The sequence below is a fragment of the Zonotrichia albicollis genome, chromosome 4, assembly GCF_047830755.1.
Source record: "Zonotrichia albicollis isolate bZonAlb1 chromosome 4, bZonAlb1.hap1, whole genome shotgun sequence".
In the NCBI taxonomy this organism is placed as follows: Eukaryota; Metazoa; Chordata; class Aves; order Passeriformes; family Passerellidae; genus Zonotrichia; species Zonotrichia albicollis.
The window spans coordinates 53942394-53958888 of NC_133822.1; the positions used below are offsets into that span (position 1 = coordinate 53942394).

A 16495-nucleotide genomic window follows, 5' to 3' on the forward strand; every position below is an offset into this window, starting at 1 on the left:
TGTAAATCTCTTTTACTTTAGACACTGCTATTTCCTTAGCCTCATGCAAGAAGTTTGAAAACTTTGTATCACAGTAAAACACTTGTTCTGACCGAAAAAAAGAGTTAGAGCAGATGATCAGGAGTTAAGGAGAAAAAGCACAGCTACCTGGTTCGTTGTGTGAATTCCTGAATCTAAAGAGGAAGAGCAGAGGACAACTCCTATTAAACCAGGATTACTCATCATCAGTCCTATACCGTACTTTGGCCAGGAAACTAACGAGTGATAACATCTCATGGTCACAGCATTACAGACATGCATGCAAGATTTCACAGCCCTGGAAAACTGATTGTCTCAACATGCAGGGTTGGAGGCGGCTGAGCACATGTTTAAACACAGTTGATGCTATCAGTGTTCACAAAATCTGTGACAAGTGTGGGCAGCTCTTTTCGGAGTATCACGCAAGACCAGTCATGTACAGATCGTACATTATGCATCACAGTCAAGGATGTTCTGCCTTGCCCAGCTGCTAGGAAAAATATCCTCCTCTGCTAATGTCACAGACTCAGTGTCAGGACCCTGCTAGTACCAGAAGGCTTTTAACATGATGGTGATTGATATCCCCAAAACCTATATTTTTGTTTGCTAGCAAAACCTATATTTTTGTTTGCTAGCAAATCCTGGCACAGCAGCAGCACTAGAGAATCCATAGATATTTGTTGAAACATTTAGTTTATTTCCAGGAATAAATTTGTACTGTGAAGTAAATAGCTGTTCCACCTTGGAAGCCTTCACTGACTTCAGCAAACCCCATCGTGTGTTTGGGCTTGAACCACACCCAGCCCAAACACAGTATGTGTCAGTATTTTGTTTGTCCTTGCAGCACATCTCCAAGACTGTGCGAGCACACAGTATCTATGAAGCTTTGGGAAGAAAGGGATCTCCCTGTCTAATTTCTTCCTTTATGAGGACCAGTACTGCCCCCTCCTGTGAGCAGTCCCATGGCTAGGACACTGTGTTATCAAACCGAAGCTTCTTGGCTCTCTGCAGGAAATGGACATGAATTCCTCTTTCCAAAAAAAATAAAAACAGTTGGGGGGAAAAAGGCACGAAATTCTACGTGCATTTTAGTTCAACTTGATTTAGATGGAGTACTGAGGTGCAAAAATAGCCATTGCTTACACCCTTTGCTTCATCGCTATTCTTGAACCGCAGTCAGAATAGCGATGAAGTTCAAGGTCACCTCCTGGCAGCAAGCACCTTCTCTGAAAAACACAGGATTTTGTCCTTCAGCTGGCTTTACACTTCTGATCTGTTCTCTTTTATTCTCCTCTCTTTCACACAAGCACTAACACATGAGTTCAAGCACGCCAGTGACGGATGTACTAAAATAGAGGTGAAGAGAACTCTGTAAGCACCTCCAGCTCCACCTGTCAGCCCCATCACATCAGCCGTGAATTCCTCTGCCCCAGGCACAGCCACCTCCGACTCCAGCAACTCCATCCCCCTGGGCTGCAGCCATATATTTGCCTGAGGGTAAAATAGTTGAACAGATAATCATACAAAATTAATGATGCTCTGTCATCAGCTTTGTTTCAGGTGCAAGAATTGTGTCTGGAATGTCTGGTAGGCTTTGCTGCAATTTGGAAGCAAAAGACAACAAAGAAGCCAAACAAGCCCCACATTCAATGAAATGCATGCCAAATCAAACAGCATTCTGAAACTGCATGAAGAAAATTGCCAAATATTCACACATTCAATAATTTAGTCAACCAAAGAAGTATTTGGTGTCTTTTGATTTAAGTTCACTTTTATTATGTAGATATATTTTTTGTTGCATACCAGCAGTTTCCATTAGTAAGTATAAGTTAGTCAATAAGCATAAATTTTTGAAGGAGAGTACAGAAGGGAATTTTCCAGACTCTGGAAGAACATTGCACTTCAGAGGGTAGTTCTGAGAATGAACATGGCTGTTGATTCATTTTAGGCAGGCAAAATATAATCTAAAGGATATTTGGAAGTTGCAAGTCTGAACAAAAGCAGATGAGAATGGTGATACCACAAACAGAGAAAGGCTCGGGGTTATTTCAGAGGAAAGAAAAGAGGATCCATTTTGACTAGATAAAAGTGCATTGAAAGACATCCAAGAAGAGATTTGAGATGGATGACCATCTCACACCAGTTTAATATGGGCAAAGAAAAATATTACAGAAAATTCCTGAATTTTGTGGTATATCTCTAAATAGGAATAGGAGCAAGATAATGAATGAAAAGAATAAAGAGAAAGACACAGGAGGAGTGAATAGGGTCAATAAGGAGTCACTGCCATGAAAATCTGTTGGAAAAAATCCTATAAGAAACCATGAAACTAGAATTAGAATACGCTTGCCGCAAGCATCAAAGTTTCACAGCATATAAAGACAAACAGAATCAACAGTGATAAAAAAATTAGAGAGATTGGAGAAATTTAAACTACTAAAGATGCAAAGTAAAATCCTTTCAATTCCTGAGAAATACCATAATTTTTTTGGAGCTGGTTAAAATATATTAAAAAGACTTTTTTTTGAAATTCTATTAAAAATAATTACCTCCATTCTAAGAATGCACATGACAAGGTAAGAATCAAATAGCCTGCCTTTATAACTATAAAAGGAAAGGAGGTAGCAGAACACATCAAATCAATGATCATTCACCTGATAGCCTGATATATATTTTGTTTTAAAGAAACAAAGTAGTTTCCTCTTATTCCCTACAGGAACACCACCCGACCTCATCCACTATATAATACACATTTTTATTCAATAATCTGGGGGAGAGATTGATTTTCAGTTTACCATTTATACGTGTAAGTGAGTCAGAGTGAATTGCAAATACTTGCTTCTCTGCTTTCAGGCATGGTAGCTTGCACTGAGGGCTGAGTGTGGAGTGAAGCCTCTGGCTTAAAATCCAGTCCCTCATCTTTTGACAATCTTAAATTTCTCTGGAGCTGCACATGATTCTGATGAGAGAAGTTTAATCACACGAGTGAGGTTGAAAGATCAGCTCTTGCCCTAATGCCCTTGTTCAGCTAGCTCTTCCTCAGGCTTCACTCTCAATTCTGGGATGCTGTGGCTCTTGTCCTAGCAGGGTGCAATAGGTGTTAATTAAGTTACTACTTGCACAGCACTTCACATTCAGAGAACTCTGGGGTCCTCAGCACAGGAGACACATGGGGCTTTGGAGCAGTGGGGTCCTGGTGATGATCATAGGTATGGAGCCCCTCTCCTATGAGAAAAGGCTGAAAGAGTTGGTGTTTTCAGCCTGGGGAAAAGAAGGCTCCAAGGAGACCTTATTGTGGCCTTTCACTACCTACAGGGGGCCTATAAGAAAGAGAGTGACAAACTTTCTAGCAGGGCCTGTTGCAATAGGACAAGGGTCTAAAGTAAGGAGAGTCAATTTAGATTAGATATAAGGAAAATGAGGGCGGTGAAACACTGAAAGAGGTTGCCCAGAGGGGTGGTGGATCCCTGAAAACATTCAAAGACAGGCTGGATGGGGCTCTGAGCAACTTGATATAGCTGAGAATGTCCTTGTTCATTGCTGGGCATTGCACTAGATGACTTTTAAAGGTCCTTCCAACCCAAACTGTTCTATGATTCTGTGAAAAGCTCTACTGGGGAAAAAAAATTAAAAATTGTGAAAATTCCAAAACAGAAATCCGATTTCTGTATGCAAATCAGTAATTTGAAAACCACAGTTCTTCATGTGTGTCATCTGCCTTTTTTGGCCTGACATTTATGAGACATAGCAGTGGAAATTCCAGAGCAAGCACCTTAAGAAGCTTATGAAAGAGTTGCCATGAAAGCTTCCCAGAAGCCATTACCGTCCATGGGTAGCAAGGCAAACTGCACCCAAACCCACAGGCTCCATCACCCTTTCAGTCTTTGCCTTGTGATACCCCATGCAAGTCATGTGTTCTGTAGGGGAGGGCAGCCAAGGACAGCTGCAATACCATCTTGCTTCAGGTTAGCTCTTGAAAAGTTTTTTCCAAGCCAAAAAGCTCATGCAATGCTTTCTAGATATTAGGATGGAAATAACAAGCTACAGTAAATCATCCGTGCGTTGAATTCCCCCGCTCATTTTAAGGAAGGCGTCTTGCCCCAGCAGGAAATACTCCGACCTCCTGCACAAATTGCAGCATTTTCACCATATACCTTTTGCATGACACAACAGGAAATCGGCTAACACAATAGTGCCGTAGATCTTCCGTAGCCCTTTCAAGTCACAAAAATCCAGCCTGGCTGCCAGGAGGGGTTCTCCAACCGTGGCATGAAAAAATTGCTGTGTTTTGTAAAAAGAGTAAAAAATTAATTTTTTTTTTTTTTAAGGAAAGGTGTTGAAGGTCCATGCGGCGGGGGAGCGGTGCGTGCCGGGGTCCCGGGGGTGCCCTGCCCGGACCGTGTGAGCGGCCGCCCCGCGGAGCCCCCTCGCCCCGCAGCACCTGAAGGCGCGGCCCCGGCGCCGGCCCCGCGCTGCGCGCTCCCTGCGCGCTCCCGCCAGCCCGCCCACCTCCACATGCACACACCCGCGGCGGGAGGAGGAAGGGCATCTTTCTCGTCGTTTTCGTTTCGCCAGTTTCATTTACCCCCCTTCTCCCCCCTTTCTCTCCTTCTTCTTTCCTTCTTCTTCTTCTTCTTTCCTTTTTTTTTTTTCCAATTAAATTTTATTTTATTTTTATCACTGTAATTATTTGTCGGGGTTCTCCAGTCGGATCCCGGCGGAAAAGGTGGATCGCTTCTCGGAGGGTCCCCGCGGCTCCTGGGGAAGGTAGGCAGCAGCGGCTAACGCAATGGGAGAGAGGGATGGGGCCGCGGCTCCCCGCGCCCCCTTTGTCTCCGCGTCGCGGCCGCGCAGCGCGGGCCGGAACCCGGAGCCCGCCGCCGCCCGCGCTTTGTCCCCGCCGTGTGCGCAGCCCTCCCCCATTCCCTGCCAAACGTGTCTGCCCGCTCCTGGTGCTGCCCAGTGCGAACCCTAAAAACGCGAGCAGCCAGCCGGGCGGGGCTCGGGGAGCCCGGCGGGGCGGAGGGGACGAGGGGACGGGCGGCCATGCGGCATCTCCCGCGGCTGGGGCTCGCTGCCGCGCCGGAGGCGGGAGCGATGCTGCCCTCGCCGACTACTGAGGCGGGCAGCAGTTTGTGGAAAAAAACCACCAACAAACAAAACCCGCAGAAATAAAACAAAAACCTGGCAGTCTGCGGCTACGGGCTTCCGCTGGCAGCGAAAAAAAATGTAGTAATAATAAATGAGTTTGCCCCTTATGACGGCCGGGTGGCGGGTGCAGCAGCCCGGGCAGGGTGCGCGGCCGCGGTGTGGCCGTGCCCGGGGAATGTTCCTGCCTTTCCCTTAAACCCAGCGCTGCCATGGGGTCAGGGCAAGTTTTACGGTATTCGGAAAATGCAGTCCGGGCCCATGGCGCGCACGCGTGTGCGTGGTGCCCGTAAATACATAGTAACAGCTGAGGTGGTCGCTTTCCGTGAGCCAAGGCGAGAACAAAAAGAGGCCCCGGTGAATGCCCGGGGTGCACTGGCTCACGTGTGTGTGCGTCCAGCACGCTCTTGTGGCTGGGGGCTTGTTCCATTGTTCTGCAGAGTTCGTAATGTAACCTGTAGCATTAGGATGTGTCTGTTTCCTTGTGAGGGAGGAGACCATGAGGTGTGTAAAGCCGTGCTTTATGTGACATTGCAAGGACTGAAATAAACCCTGGATATGGCAGCTGATTTTATGGAAGGAGAAGCTGTAGTTTTCTTGAGCTACCAGCTGAACTCGCCTCATGTCCGCAGGCTATTCAGAATCCCAGACTGCTGTGGGGCATATCTACCAACCTTTAATCCAAATTATAAATAGGAACCTGTGCTCTTCTTCCTTCACCTTCGGGTTTGTTTGGCTTTTACTTGTGCATGAAAGGCAAAATAACATAGAACATTGTTCTAGAAGTAAAGTGTAAGAAAAAGATACATTTTAGTTGATAAAATATATTGCAGGAATAAAAAACATAACAAAGCAAAAATCCCCTACATTCTGAGAATAACCTTCATAGATCAGAAGAAATAAAACAGCTGCAGGAGGAGAAAGAAACAGCATCCTCCATCTAAATTTTACTTCATTTGCTACCAAAACACCAACCTCGTTTAAAAAGCCTCCAAAAGGACATTCCATCTGTTGCTGAAGGCTATGGGTATCAATAACTGCCCTTTCCAGGCTAGCAGCCCATGCCGAAATGGCGCTGAAATCCGCTTTGCAAAACCTGCGTGAAATCTCCGAACTGCCATATTGCTGGTGAGCAGGGGCCTTCTGCTGAGGCTCGGTGGAAATTCACTGACTAAAATGGGATCTGCTTCACTGTCGTGCTGAATGACTCCTATTTGACTTTGCCTTTTCGGAAGGTCGGGTTTTTTTCTTTTTAAGAGGCACCATAGAGAGAGCACTTCACTGAAGCACACTGCAGCATCCTCGGTCTCGTCACTTGAGACTATTTATGCTGTAGTTGGACCAACTGGGCTCTCCAGCCTAGGTGAGGATGGGAGACGGCTGTTGGCAGTGAGCACCAAGCTGCACATACCCGTGTGAAGAGGATTACCCCCTGAGTTTGAGGCTTTCTGCAGACTGCTGTGAAATGTGGAGAATCAATTGTCCTTCGTGCCCAAATCCTGCTTGTTACAAGGGTTCTAAAGGGTGGAAGGGGAGGCAGTGCTCTCTCAGCCTTCCTGCTTGGAGGATGCTCATCCTGGGTCTCTGTCCTACATTTTGTCTGTGTTTGCTGTTTTGGGAGCTTGCTCTGAGCAGTGTAAGTGTGGTGACCGAGCAGAAATGGGACCCTCTCCTGTGCTCTTATCTCTCTTTTTAGCATCTTGCTCATTTCTGTTGGAATCTGTGTAGTAACTAACATAATAACCATCACTTACAAGTTTGTATTGTGAAGACAAGTGGATGTTATGGAAATATTTAAATATTTTAAGCCTCAATTCAGTTTTCTTTCTGATGGATACTTACTGCTCTGACCTTAATCCAATCCAAGAAGTTTCAGCAGCTGCTCTTGGGAAAAATGGCAGCTTTTACATGTTTTGCAGTTAGCACTTTAAATATTTGCCCAAGCTTATCAGGTAAATATTGCTTCAAGTCTCTTACAGTCAAGAAAACTGAGGCAGAGGAGTTACTTGTAAACTGGGGCAGAGGAAAAGTGAGTTACACATGAACTTTTGTTGCAGTGACCCATGTTTTGTTGCATGAACACATGTGTTTTGTTGCAGTGACCCATAAAGCCCCACTCATAGAGAGTTTCCACTTTCTGTGGAAGACAAGAGCGCGTTTATTTGTGGTGGTGCGTTGTGGGATCTCTTCTAAAAACCAAGACTGTCAAGAGGATTTCACAAAGAAATATAATTAGGAAAAAATGTGACTGTATTCCTCTGCCAAATGCCTTTCCTAATTTGACTGGGAAGGGCTCAAAACAAAAATGTACTTAAGACCATTTTCCTTTATGGCTCATCTTTAAGTGTTTTGCCTAAAGTAATGAATCACTTGGTGAATCAGACTGGGATTTTATGGTTTCTTATTTGCCTGCCTTTGATCAGCTGAGTAGCCTGTCGAAACTTAATTTGGGACTGTCTTCCCTGTCTTCATGGCAGCATGGAAGGGCAGTGTGGACAGTGATGGGGGAGAGCAGGAACGTTTTCCTGTTGCAGCACAAGGTCATGCACTACCAAGAGAATGGCTGACTATCCACATTTGTTCTCATCACTTCTGTTTTATGGCACCCTTTTCTGAGCTTCCTTCCCAAGACTTCTGACACTTGTTTTCCCACCCCCTATCTTATCTTGTAACTGTTTCCATCCTGCATGCTGTGGGGGTTGTGAGAGAGAGGAGCCTGGGGATGAGAGGTGGTGGCTTGCAGACACCAAGCAAATGGCTGCAGCAGCGCCAAGGCCTTCTGGCCACCGTGCTGCCCTCATCCTGGCACTGCCAGCACCCTGTTGGTTCTGTGTGGCACCTGGACTCAGCTGGTACACCACTGGCGCTGGGGTGAACCCGGTTCCTTCCACTGCTCCTGTGGCTGCAGTCTGCTGCAGAGGGGCAGAGCTGAGGAGCTGGAGGCAATGACATTTCAAGCACTGCAGATGCTTGCTCAGTGGATGTGAGTCAGTCTAATTTCCAAGCTCTTTGTTATCTCAGTGGCTCTTCTGTCATTTCTCCATTTTGTCCTTTCTGTAGATGAGGAGTAAGTCTGGAGCTTTATGTCCCTCCTGTCAGGTGTCACCAATGCAGAACAAAAAGCTGATAGTTGCTTCCCTGCCTCCCAGTGTGATACTGTTACGTATAAAGCCTATTCTTGCTTTCTGTCATTTAAGTGAATAGTTCGTACGCAGAGTTTCAGTCTCTGTGTTTCATTATTTATATCCATGGTGTCTTACTGGCCATATTGCTCTTTGAAAAACTTTCAAAAGTATCAGCAAAGAATCACATCTCAGGCTTTGCCGGGCTAAAAACAGCTTGAGTGAAACTCGAGTGCAGGGTTCTGATGACCTGTAACCAACCAAGTTTTTCTTGGCAATACTCTCTTTGAGAAGAAAGTTGAGTCACATTTTGTCTTTTGAGCAAATTATCTCGATTTCCATGGTTCAAAGTGCTTATTGTGCCTTGGATATTTACCAGCCCCAAGACCATTTGACTGCAGGAAGTGTGCAGTGAATGAAGTGCCCAGTGGAAGGGCATCTTGCAAAAACCATACCCAGAGATGGACTAGATGTGGTCCAGATTGACCACTTGCCCAAATGCCTCTCATGTACTGGGTCAGCTTTTGAGCAGCCATGTGCCTTAAGATTACACTTTTGGAACTGTGTCATTTACAGGATATGAAAAAAACATGAATTAAGCCATTGTGATTACTACCAGGAGTGAGATGTTCTTTTTAGAAAGACAGCTTCTGACAAAGTGTTTTCTGAGATTATAACTCTTCCATGTATGGCCTAGAAAGGATTCATGCATGAACCAGAAGAAATAGATTGTCTGTATTATCATATTTTTTCCAAACATAAAGTTTTTGATCCCATTACTGCTCTTGTGGAATTTTAACAGTCCAGGAAAATGGAGTTGCAAGGATTTTTTTTTTTATGTTTCACAAGTCAACAGAAAAAATTACTACAGTTCTTGGAATATGTTTTAATGGCTTGTGAAGGTCTCTGTGTCCTTGAAAATAATAAGCTCATTTTTTCTTCTTGTGTCATCTCATAGTCCTCCTGAAGTTGTGACCAGTTGTAATCTTTCCCATATTCTGCAAGGAGCACACAGCAAATAAATTATCTGTAATGGCTTTTACAAGACATATAATGAGAGATTTAAAGAGAAAGCCAAGTTGCTAGGCCAGAGCAATGCTTTTCTACTAAACAGAGGAGCTGGGTCAGCTACCAAACACAGATCCTTGAGGTTTGTTTTGAAGAGTCATTAGCTCTTTGCTGATCTTCTCTCCGGCTGATGCCTTTACAAGAAGAAGTGCTTGCCCATTTGAGTAGAAAAATTTGAAGCAAGAGCAAAATTCAGATTTGTCCTTTATGATTTACTAAGTATTTGTCTGGAAGAAGAGGTTTGGTTGTGAGTCTCTGGAGGTTTTCCTTTCAAGAAGTTAAAAGCTGTGTAGTAGGACAGAGTAGTAGGCACAGTGGCTGAGGTGATTGGAATTTCTGCAGTTACTATTAATGTGATTATTTACTGTCTTTCAATTTGAATTAGGAATAAAACTCAGCCTAAGAACTCTTGCCAACAGAGCATTTTTATTTGCATGTCTTTTAAGACATTTCTTGAATGAAAAGGCCGTAAAAGTACAAATATTACCCTGCTGCTTCCATTATAGCTCAGTATCAACATATGGTGAATTTTTATTAGTTGAAGCAATTTTGGGATTTTTTTCTCACAGCACTAGTGGCATGTACACTTGAGGTGGCAACTTGCTCAGCTATCCCAGCATTGAATCTCCTTTTGGGAGCAAAGCTATTGCAATTGCAGGGAACAGCTCAGTGTGACTGCAGACTGAGACATGGGTCAGGGGGTTGTCCTCCAGCAGCAGGCTCTGCTGTAGAGGCCAAGTGACAGGTCTGAAGTGGACACTGGATTTGTAGGGAATTAAGCTATTTGACATGACCCCTAACCTTCTGGGATTTTAGATTTTATTTAGGCTCTGTGATTTGTCCCATGAGTGAACTTGAAGTTTAGACTAGGTGATTTGGGGATGAAATTCATGTGACCACCTATACTCCATTGACTGTGGATAGTGCCTGGAGTAATTAGCAGTGACAAAGGGTTTTCTCTGTATATCTCTAAGATAAAGTTATTGCAAAAATTTTGTGATTTGCATAGTGTTTTATTCCTGGTATCACACTTGTATCACCCTTTGTCTCTAAATCTTCAAGCACTTCACAAACTGAGTATTAGTATTGCTATTATCATCTTAATTTTATAGGTGGAAATGCAGAGGACATGTTGGTTTTACTTTGCCAGAGATCTGTGATGAGTTCATGCCATGACAATGAAAACCTCAGTTCCCAGCCCCACCACTCTCTCCTTACCCACCTCATGTTTTGACGCTGAGATCAGGTTTTCTCATACTTGGCAGTGCTATGCATTATTTCATTCAAGATTTTTTTGTTTGTTTTTGTTATGGTGGTTTTTTAGTAAATCACTTACCCTAGCAAGAACCTGACACCTATTCAGAGATATGCCCACTGTCATGATGCTTCAGGAGCAACTTGTCTGTCTGAAACATGAAATCTGCTGAAATGGTTGCTGGTGCTTCAGCTTGCTCTAAGATTTTGCTCTGTCCTATGGAATAATCATGGAAGGGTTTGTGTTGGAAAAGAGCTTCAAGATCACCTCATTCCAACCCCTCTCCCATGGGCAAGGACACGTTCCACTACACCAGGTTGTACAAAGCCCTATGCAGCCTGACCTTGGAACAGCTCCAGAGATGGGGCATCCACAACTTCTCTGGGCAATCTGTTCCAGTGCCTCACCACCCTCACAGTGAAGAATTTCTTCCTAATATCTAACTTAAACCTGTCCTCTTTCAGTTTAAAGCAATTCCCCCTTGTCCTATCACTACATGCCCTCGAAGAGTCTTCATTCAATTAGTTTTCTGTAGAAGCAGGGTTTTGATTGAAACAGACAAAACTTGTCACTTTGGTGCTGCGAAGATTCCTTGGGAATGAAGCGGGGAGCTGTGTTGCTGCCAGTCTGGTGCTGCAGTGTTCCAGGGACAGAGGGGCAGAGGGCGAAGCTGGAGCCACACGTCAGTGAGCTGTGCAGCCGCTCTCCAGTGCGCTGCTTACCTCACACGGCTGCTAATTTCAGCACCTGCTTTTGAGACACTTAATGGGGAATTTATTAAGCACAGGCAATGTCAAGGCAGTTCTGAAAATCCTCCTGGGCATCATGATGCGTAAGGGTGGCCAAAGGAAAAGCTTCTCTGCTTGAATCTCAGCTGAACATTTATACAGGCTTTAAAATGCCAGGGGACCCAGATCCTGGAACAGAGGTTGCTGGGTCTCTTAAGAAATTGTTTATTTTAGGAACTCATGGTCACAAGAAACTTCAGAATTCAGTGGGGTTGGTCCTTGCCACCTCAGCAGCTGCTGTCTCCTGTGGCTTTATCCTTTTATAAAAAGATTGTGCTTCTCTTCCAAAATAGGTAGACTATTATATCCCTGAAGCCTCTGGGAAGACTGTTCCAGAATGCTAAAACCACCCTCTGCTTGCCAGTCTGCATTTATTTATCAGTAGCCTAAATCAATTTTTATTTTTTTTAACATTTTATTGTGCCAACATTTTAATACCTGAGCAGTTTTCTCCTGCTATCTGTAGTGGAAATCTCTTTTGCAGAGGAGTTGAAAAGTACCCAGCTCACACACCCCAAACTCTACCCTTGCACCAGGCAGTGTTTGCCACTATAATCACATGCCTAGCTGCTCCTTCAGTTGAAGAGAGGGGATCCTGCTGTTAGCCTCGAGGGTAGCCTTTAAACTTGGCACCTGAACTTTGGACAGGATGGGCTCTTGAGGAATTGAAAATGGTGTTTCTGAGAAAGAATTTACAGGGAAAAAGCTGCTCATTTGCAAAGCTATCTTCTGTGTGGTGGGGATGTGGTATAAAACAGAAGTACTGGCTTCTGTAAACTTAATTTGAAACAGGCAGATGTCATAACTGAACAAGTGAACTACATCCTCCTGTCTTGCCCTGCAAGAGCCTGGGGATGCTCGTGCCTCTGGTTGCATGCAGTTCAATGGCTTTGAGGTAGCCCTGAGAATTTAAAATATCCCCAAATTAATCTGGTGTCTGAGGGTTCACCACGTACCCCAGGCAGAATAGTTGTTTGGCAATACTGCAGGAAATTCATTCACAAAATGGGAATTGAGAGAGTTGTGGTGCAGGAGCTTGTTTGTGAGTAACATGCTGTTGCCTCACTACCACCCTGGAGTTGTAGCTCAGCTGAAGGTGGTTGGGCTCCGGAAAATATTGGTCTTTCAGTTGCTTTGCATTGCTGATGAGGAAGTATGTCACTGTAGCAGGCTTCTCTGATCTGCCTTTGGCGCTCCTCTCTGTGCTTTTATGGAACACATCTATCTGAAGAGATATCACCTGGTCTCTAGATAGTAACTGCTTGACACAAGGTATACATTGCTCTTTCTTTCTGTGATACATCAGCTTAGGGATTTTGGTTTTTTCTGTTTCTCTCCTTGCTCATAACAAGTTTAACCATCCAAAAATTTGAACAAAGCATCCACTGGACCTGTGCTTTCCCAAAAATCCTTAACAAGTTGGAATGCATGTGCTAGTAGCACAGAGTACCAGGATAACTCTATCCCTCTTTGTATCCCACTTAGCATCAGCATGGACATGTATTTTATATTTTTAAGTAAGAATGGAGAGCATAGAGAGGACAAACACCAGATATTGAATTGGGACAGACTTGGACAAGCAAATAGTTTTTATTCCTTAATTTGAGGTTAATCTTTTTTCCTGAAACCAGCAGGCTGGTCTTGCTCACAAGTTTAAAAAAAATTACTGTCTTCAGCAATAGATTGCAGGACAGGGTAAATTTATATGGTTAGTAAGGTTGATCTCATTAAGACGTACAAGGTTACTATTGTTCAGCAATGTATTTAGATAATAACCTGAGGTCATCTAACAGTACAAAATTGGTTGGTATGGATGTCCCTCCCATGCAGGTTTCACTGGTTTCTCCTGGTGATATTTGATACTGCCTGCTGGTTTTGGTATACATCTTGGGTTTTTTCCTTTTGTTTTATTTAGGTTGTGGACACTGTGGCTCCAGTTTACTCACAAGATACCAACCAAACACTAGTATTTGAAGATCCACTTGGATAGGCACAGCTCCTCACCCAGCATGCCATTCAAAGCTGGATTAGAACTGACCGAATTGCAGAATATGACTGTCCCTGAAGATGATAACATCAGCAATGATTCAAATGATTTCACAGAGGTGGAAAATGGCCAGATAAATAGGTGAGTATTTTTCCACTGACGTTGCCTCTGCTAAGAAACACACTGTTTAAAAACAGCATTCTAATTTTCAGTATATATCTTGAATTATTCATTACCAAGTCATGCTCCATTTGAAGATGTAATTTGAATTTCATACGTAACATTTGTTGGGCATAGGCTGCAATAGCAGATAAAGCAAACAGAGTAGAAATTTATTCATCATTTTGAATCTTTCAAATTAGTCTAATAAAATTCATAAACATATAATGCAGCAAAAAGCCAAAATTTTTAGATGTCTTTTTCCACACAGCAAAGAAGTAATAACAATATGATGGCATAATTTTGGAGAAGTCTCTTAGTTGACTTTTCATCTCTGGTATGACAGTTTTAGCTTGTCTGGCCACCTCCATGTATCCAAGCTTCTGGGGAGTTACAGCTGGTGTGGTTGGCAGCAATTGTAGTTCCAGTCTGTGTTTGCAATTTGACAAGATAAACTGGGCAGCGGTTTGCTCCCTTGAGGCAGAGGTGGCAAGAAGAGGGTAAAACTGTGTCTTACACCTAACTCGGATCAAGGTTAAAAAAATGCATCAATATTGGTGAAAATTATTAGTTACAATTATTATCAATACAATTATTAGGCTGTTGGCTTTTTCTATAAGCTTACAGTAATTTCTGAAGAGCTGCCTTTTCTCTAGAGAGCAGTTCTCCAGCCCTTCCTGCCAGCCTCCAACAGGTGCTGAGCCATCCAGTTTACAGCAAAGACCTGATGACAGACCCTGTTTGTATTTTGTGAGCTGTAAAATAGGAAGCTCTGTTTTGATCAAACTTCCTGTTCAAATATTGCAAACCAAGGTGGAGCACAGGGCCAGTCAGTGCCTGCATTGGGATCCAGCCCTGCTGGGAAGGCTGTGCCAGCACATTGTTGTGATCCCTTCTGCGGGGCTGCCACCACCTGTTTTATGATCTTTAAAATCTCCTTGTCTTGCCTTTTCTTCCTGTTGGCAGCATCCTCTCCAGCTACGTGAGAAACTCACTTTCTAGCGTTAAACTGAAATTCAGAGCTGTTTTTTCCCAGGCGAGGTTAGAGTCAGTTGTGACACTCGCAAGTGCATGGGTGGACAAGGATCCTGGTGGCAGGTGTGGAAATAAGCACCCAGCACTATCCACACCATTCAGGCAGCACAAGCAGCAGGGGTGGGGGCAGGAGGGTGCCAGCCCCGGCGAGGGGAAGTCCTGGGGCCGGCACCGGCAGGGCGGGTGGTGCTGCGACCGCAGCGCAGCTGCGCTGATGAAGATTAGAGCTGGTCAGGAATTTTCTGATGCAACTGCTTTGATGGAAAGTGCCAAAATGAAACACAAACCACTTCTGTTAAAAAAAAAAAAAAAAAAAAAAAGGCAAGAGAAAGACAAAAAACCCTCCCAAGTTTGCCAAAACAAAACAGTTCCAGTATGAACCTGCTTGCTTTCCTGCTGGTTCATGTTGTAAGGAGAGGAGCTATGGGGCTGACAGTGGTAAATTCACTCCCCGGAGGCTGTTGAGGATTTATATCCTTGAGACAAGGAGTGGCTATACCGGGCTGGCTGTGCCTCCCAGCACTTTGACTGATGCCATCAGTAACTGTTATGGGGAAAATCCCTGCTGGCGCTTCATTGTCAGTGAATGTTTATGGAGGGTGGGGAAGGAGCGTGCTGTATGTGCCTGGTCCTCTGTGGTCACCATGTGCTCTGGAGTTAGGGCATAGTAAGTGTGGCAAGAGCTGGGCTGGATCCAGACTGCCTGCAAAATGAAGAAGTGGAGTAACGAAAGAGGGTCAGAAACTCAGAGGCAGAATTTCTGATTACTGTTCTGGCTCTTAAGGCAGGTTAATATATTTCACAATTTTCTATTCCTTTCTGGAGAACTTGCCTCCTCTGCAGAAGAGGATCTATCATTTTTCTATAGGATATAGCATATTATGGTTCTCTTAGTCCTCTGCCCAGGCACTCATGGGACAGATACTTGCATCCCATGCCTGACTATTTTGCCCTGTATATCCCAGTTTGTTCATATCCTCCTCCATGTCCAAACCAAGAGTTTCAAGGCAGCTGGCACTGACCAGAGTTTCCAGTGCAGCAGCACATTGGCACCAGTGCACCCTGCCAGCATGCCCTGGGGCTGAGGCTGTCCCTGAGCCCCCCACAGCTGCAAGCACCTCCATGCCATCCTGTGTGACAAGCAAGCAGGCATATCCTGCTCTGCACCCGTGCATCCTGAAAGGATGTGGTTAGTCCCTTCCTATAGCTATTTTGGCAGACACCTTTTTTTCCATGGAGTAAGAGGTTAACAGGCACAGGGAGCAGCACATTTTGTGCTGCCTGGCGCATGATGTGAGGCCTTGTAAAATGCCCAAGTCCATCAAAATCAGTGGGACTTTTTCTGTTGACTTCACTTGAGCTTTAGATTAGATCTCTAATTTTCAACCAACTCACTTTTTTTATTGTTTCAACCTGTTTGATTTTACACTCTGTATTTAATTTAAATTTTTTTTGTCTCAGGATGTAGTTTTTCAACCTCAATGTAGAGCAACTTTTTAAGGGTCTTTTGGAGATGTTACACTAGGCACAAGCTGATTCCAAAGCTGGCTGTAAACTCCTAAATATTTCCTAATCTTGGAAAAGAATCCTTTATGTTCCTTTAGCTTTCCTGCCTTTTCTGTGCCTAAATAAATGTAGGGAGGGGATGTTGATTTGAAGAGGCTGTACTACTAAGAGGGCTTTTTCTTTGTATGCAGATGTTGAATGGGAATGTCTTCTGAAAATGTCAGTTCAGAGATTTGCATGAAACCCAGACATGGATTTTGTGACTTTTAACTATGTCTCCTGGCTATAAACCTTGCCATCTCTGCACATAATTGTAAATCAGTATTTAGATAACCTACTCCTTGACTATAACTATGACAATGCTCTCAAGAAGCTGATGTCTGTCTTGGTTTACAGCTGCTAATAAGTT

General features: G+C 44.0%; 1 protein-coding gene across 2 annotated transcripts in view; it reads left to right on the forward strand.

The window, feature by feature from the left end:
• Nucleotides 1–4499: 4499 nt before the first annotated feature.
• SLC38A1 (solute carrier family 38 member 1) overlaps nt 4500–16495 on the forward strand; it is a 42540-nt gene continuing 30544 nt past the window's right edge. For both annotated transcript variants that reach the window (XR_270505.4, XM_005480539.4), the window contains exons 1-2: nt 4500–4785; nt 13315–13527. Coding sequence is in view for 1 of the 2 variants with exons in the window: in XM_005480539.4 (XP_005480596.1) it covers nt 13409–13527 (119 nt within the window). In the remaining variant the exon portion in view is untranslated. The remainder of the gene's footprint in view (nt 4786–13314; nt 13528–16495) is intronic.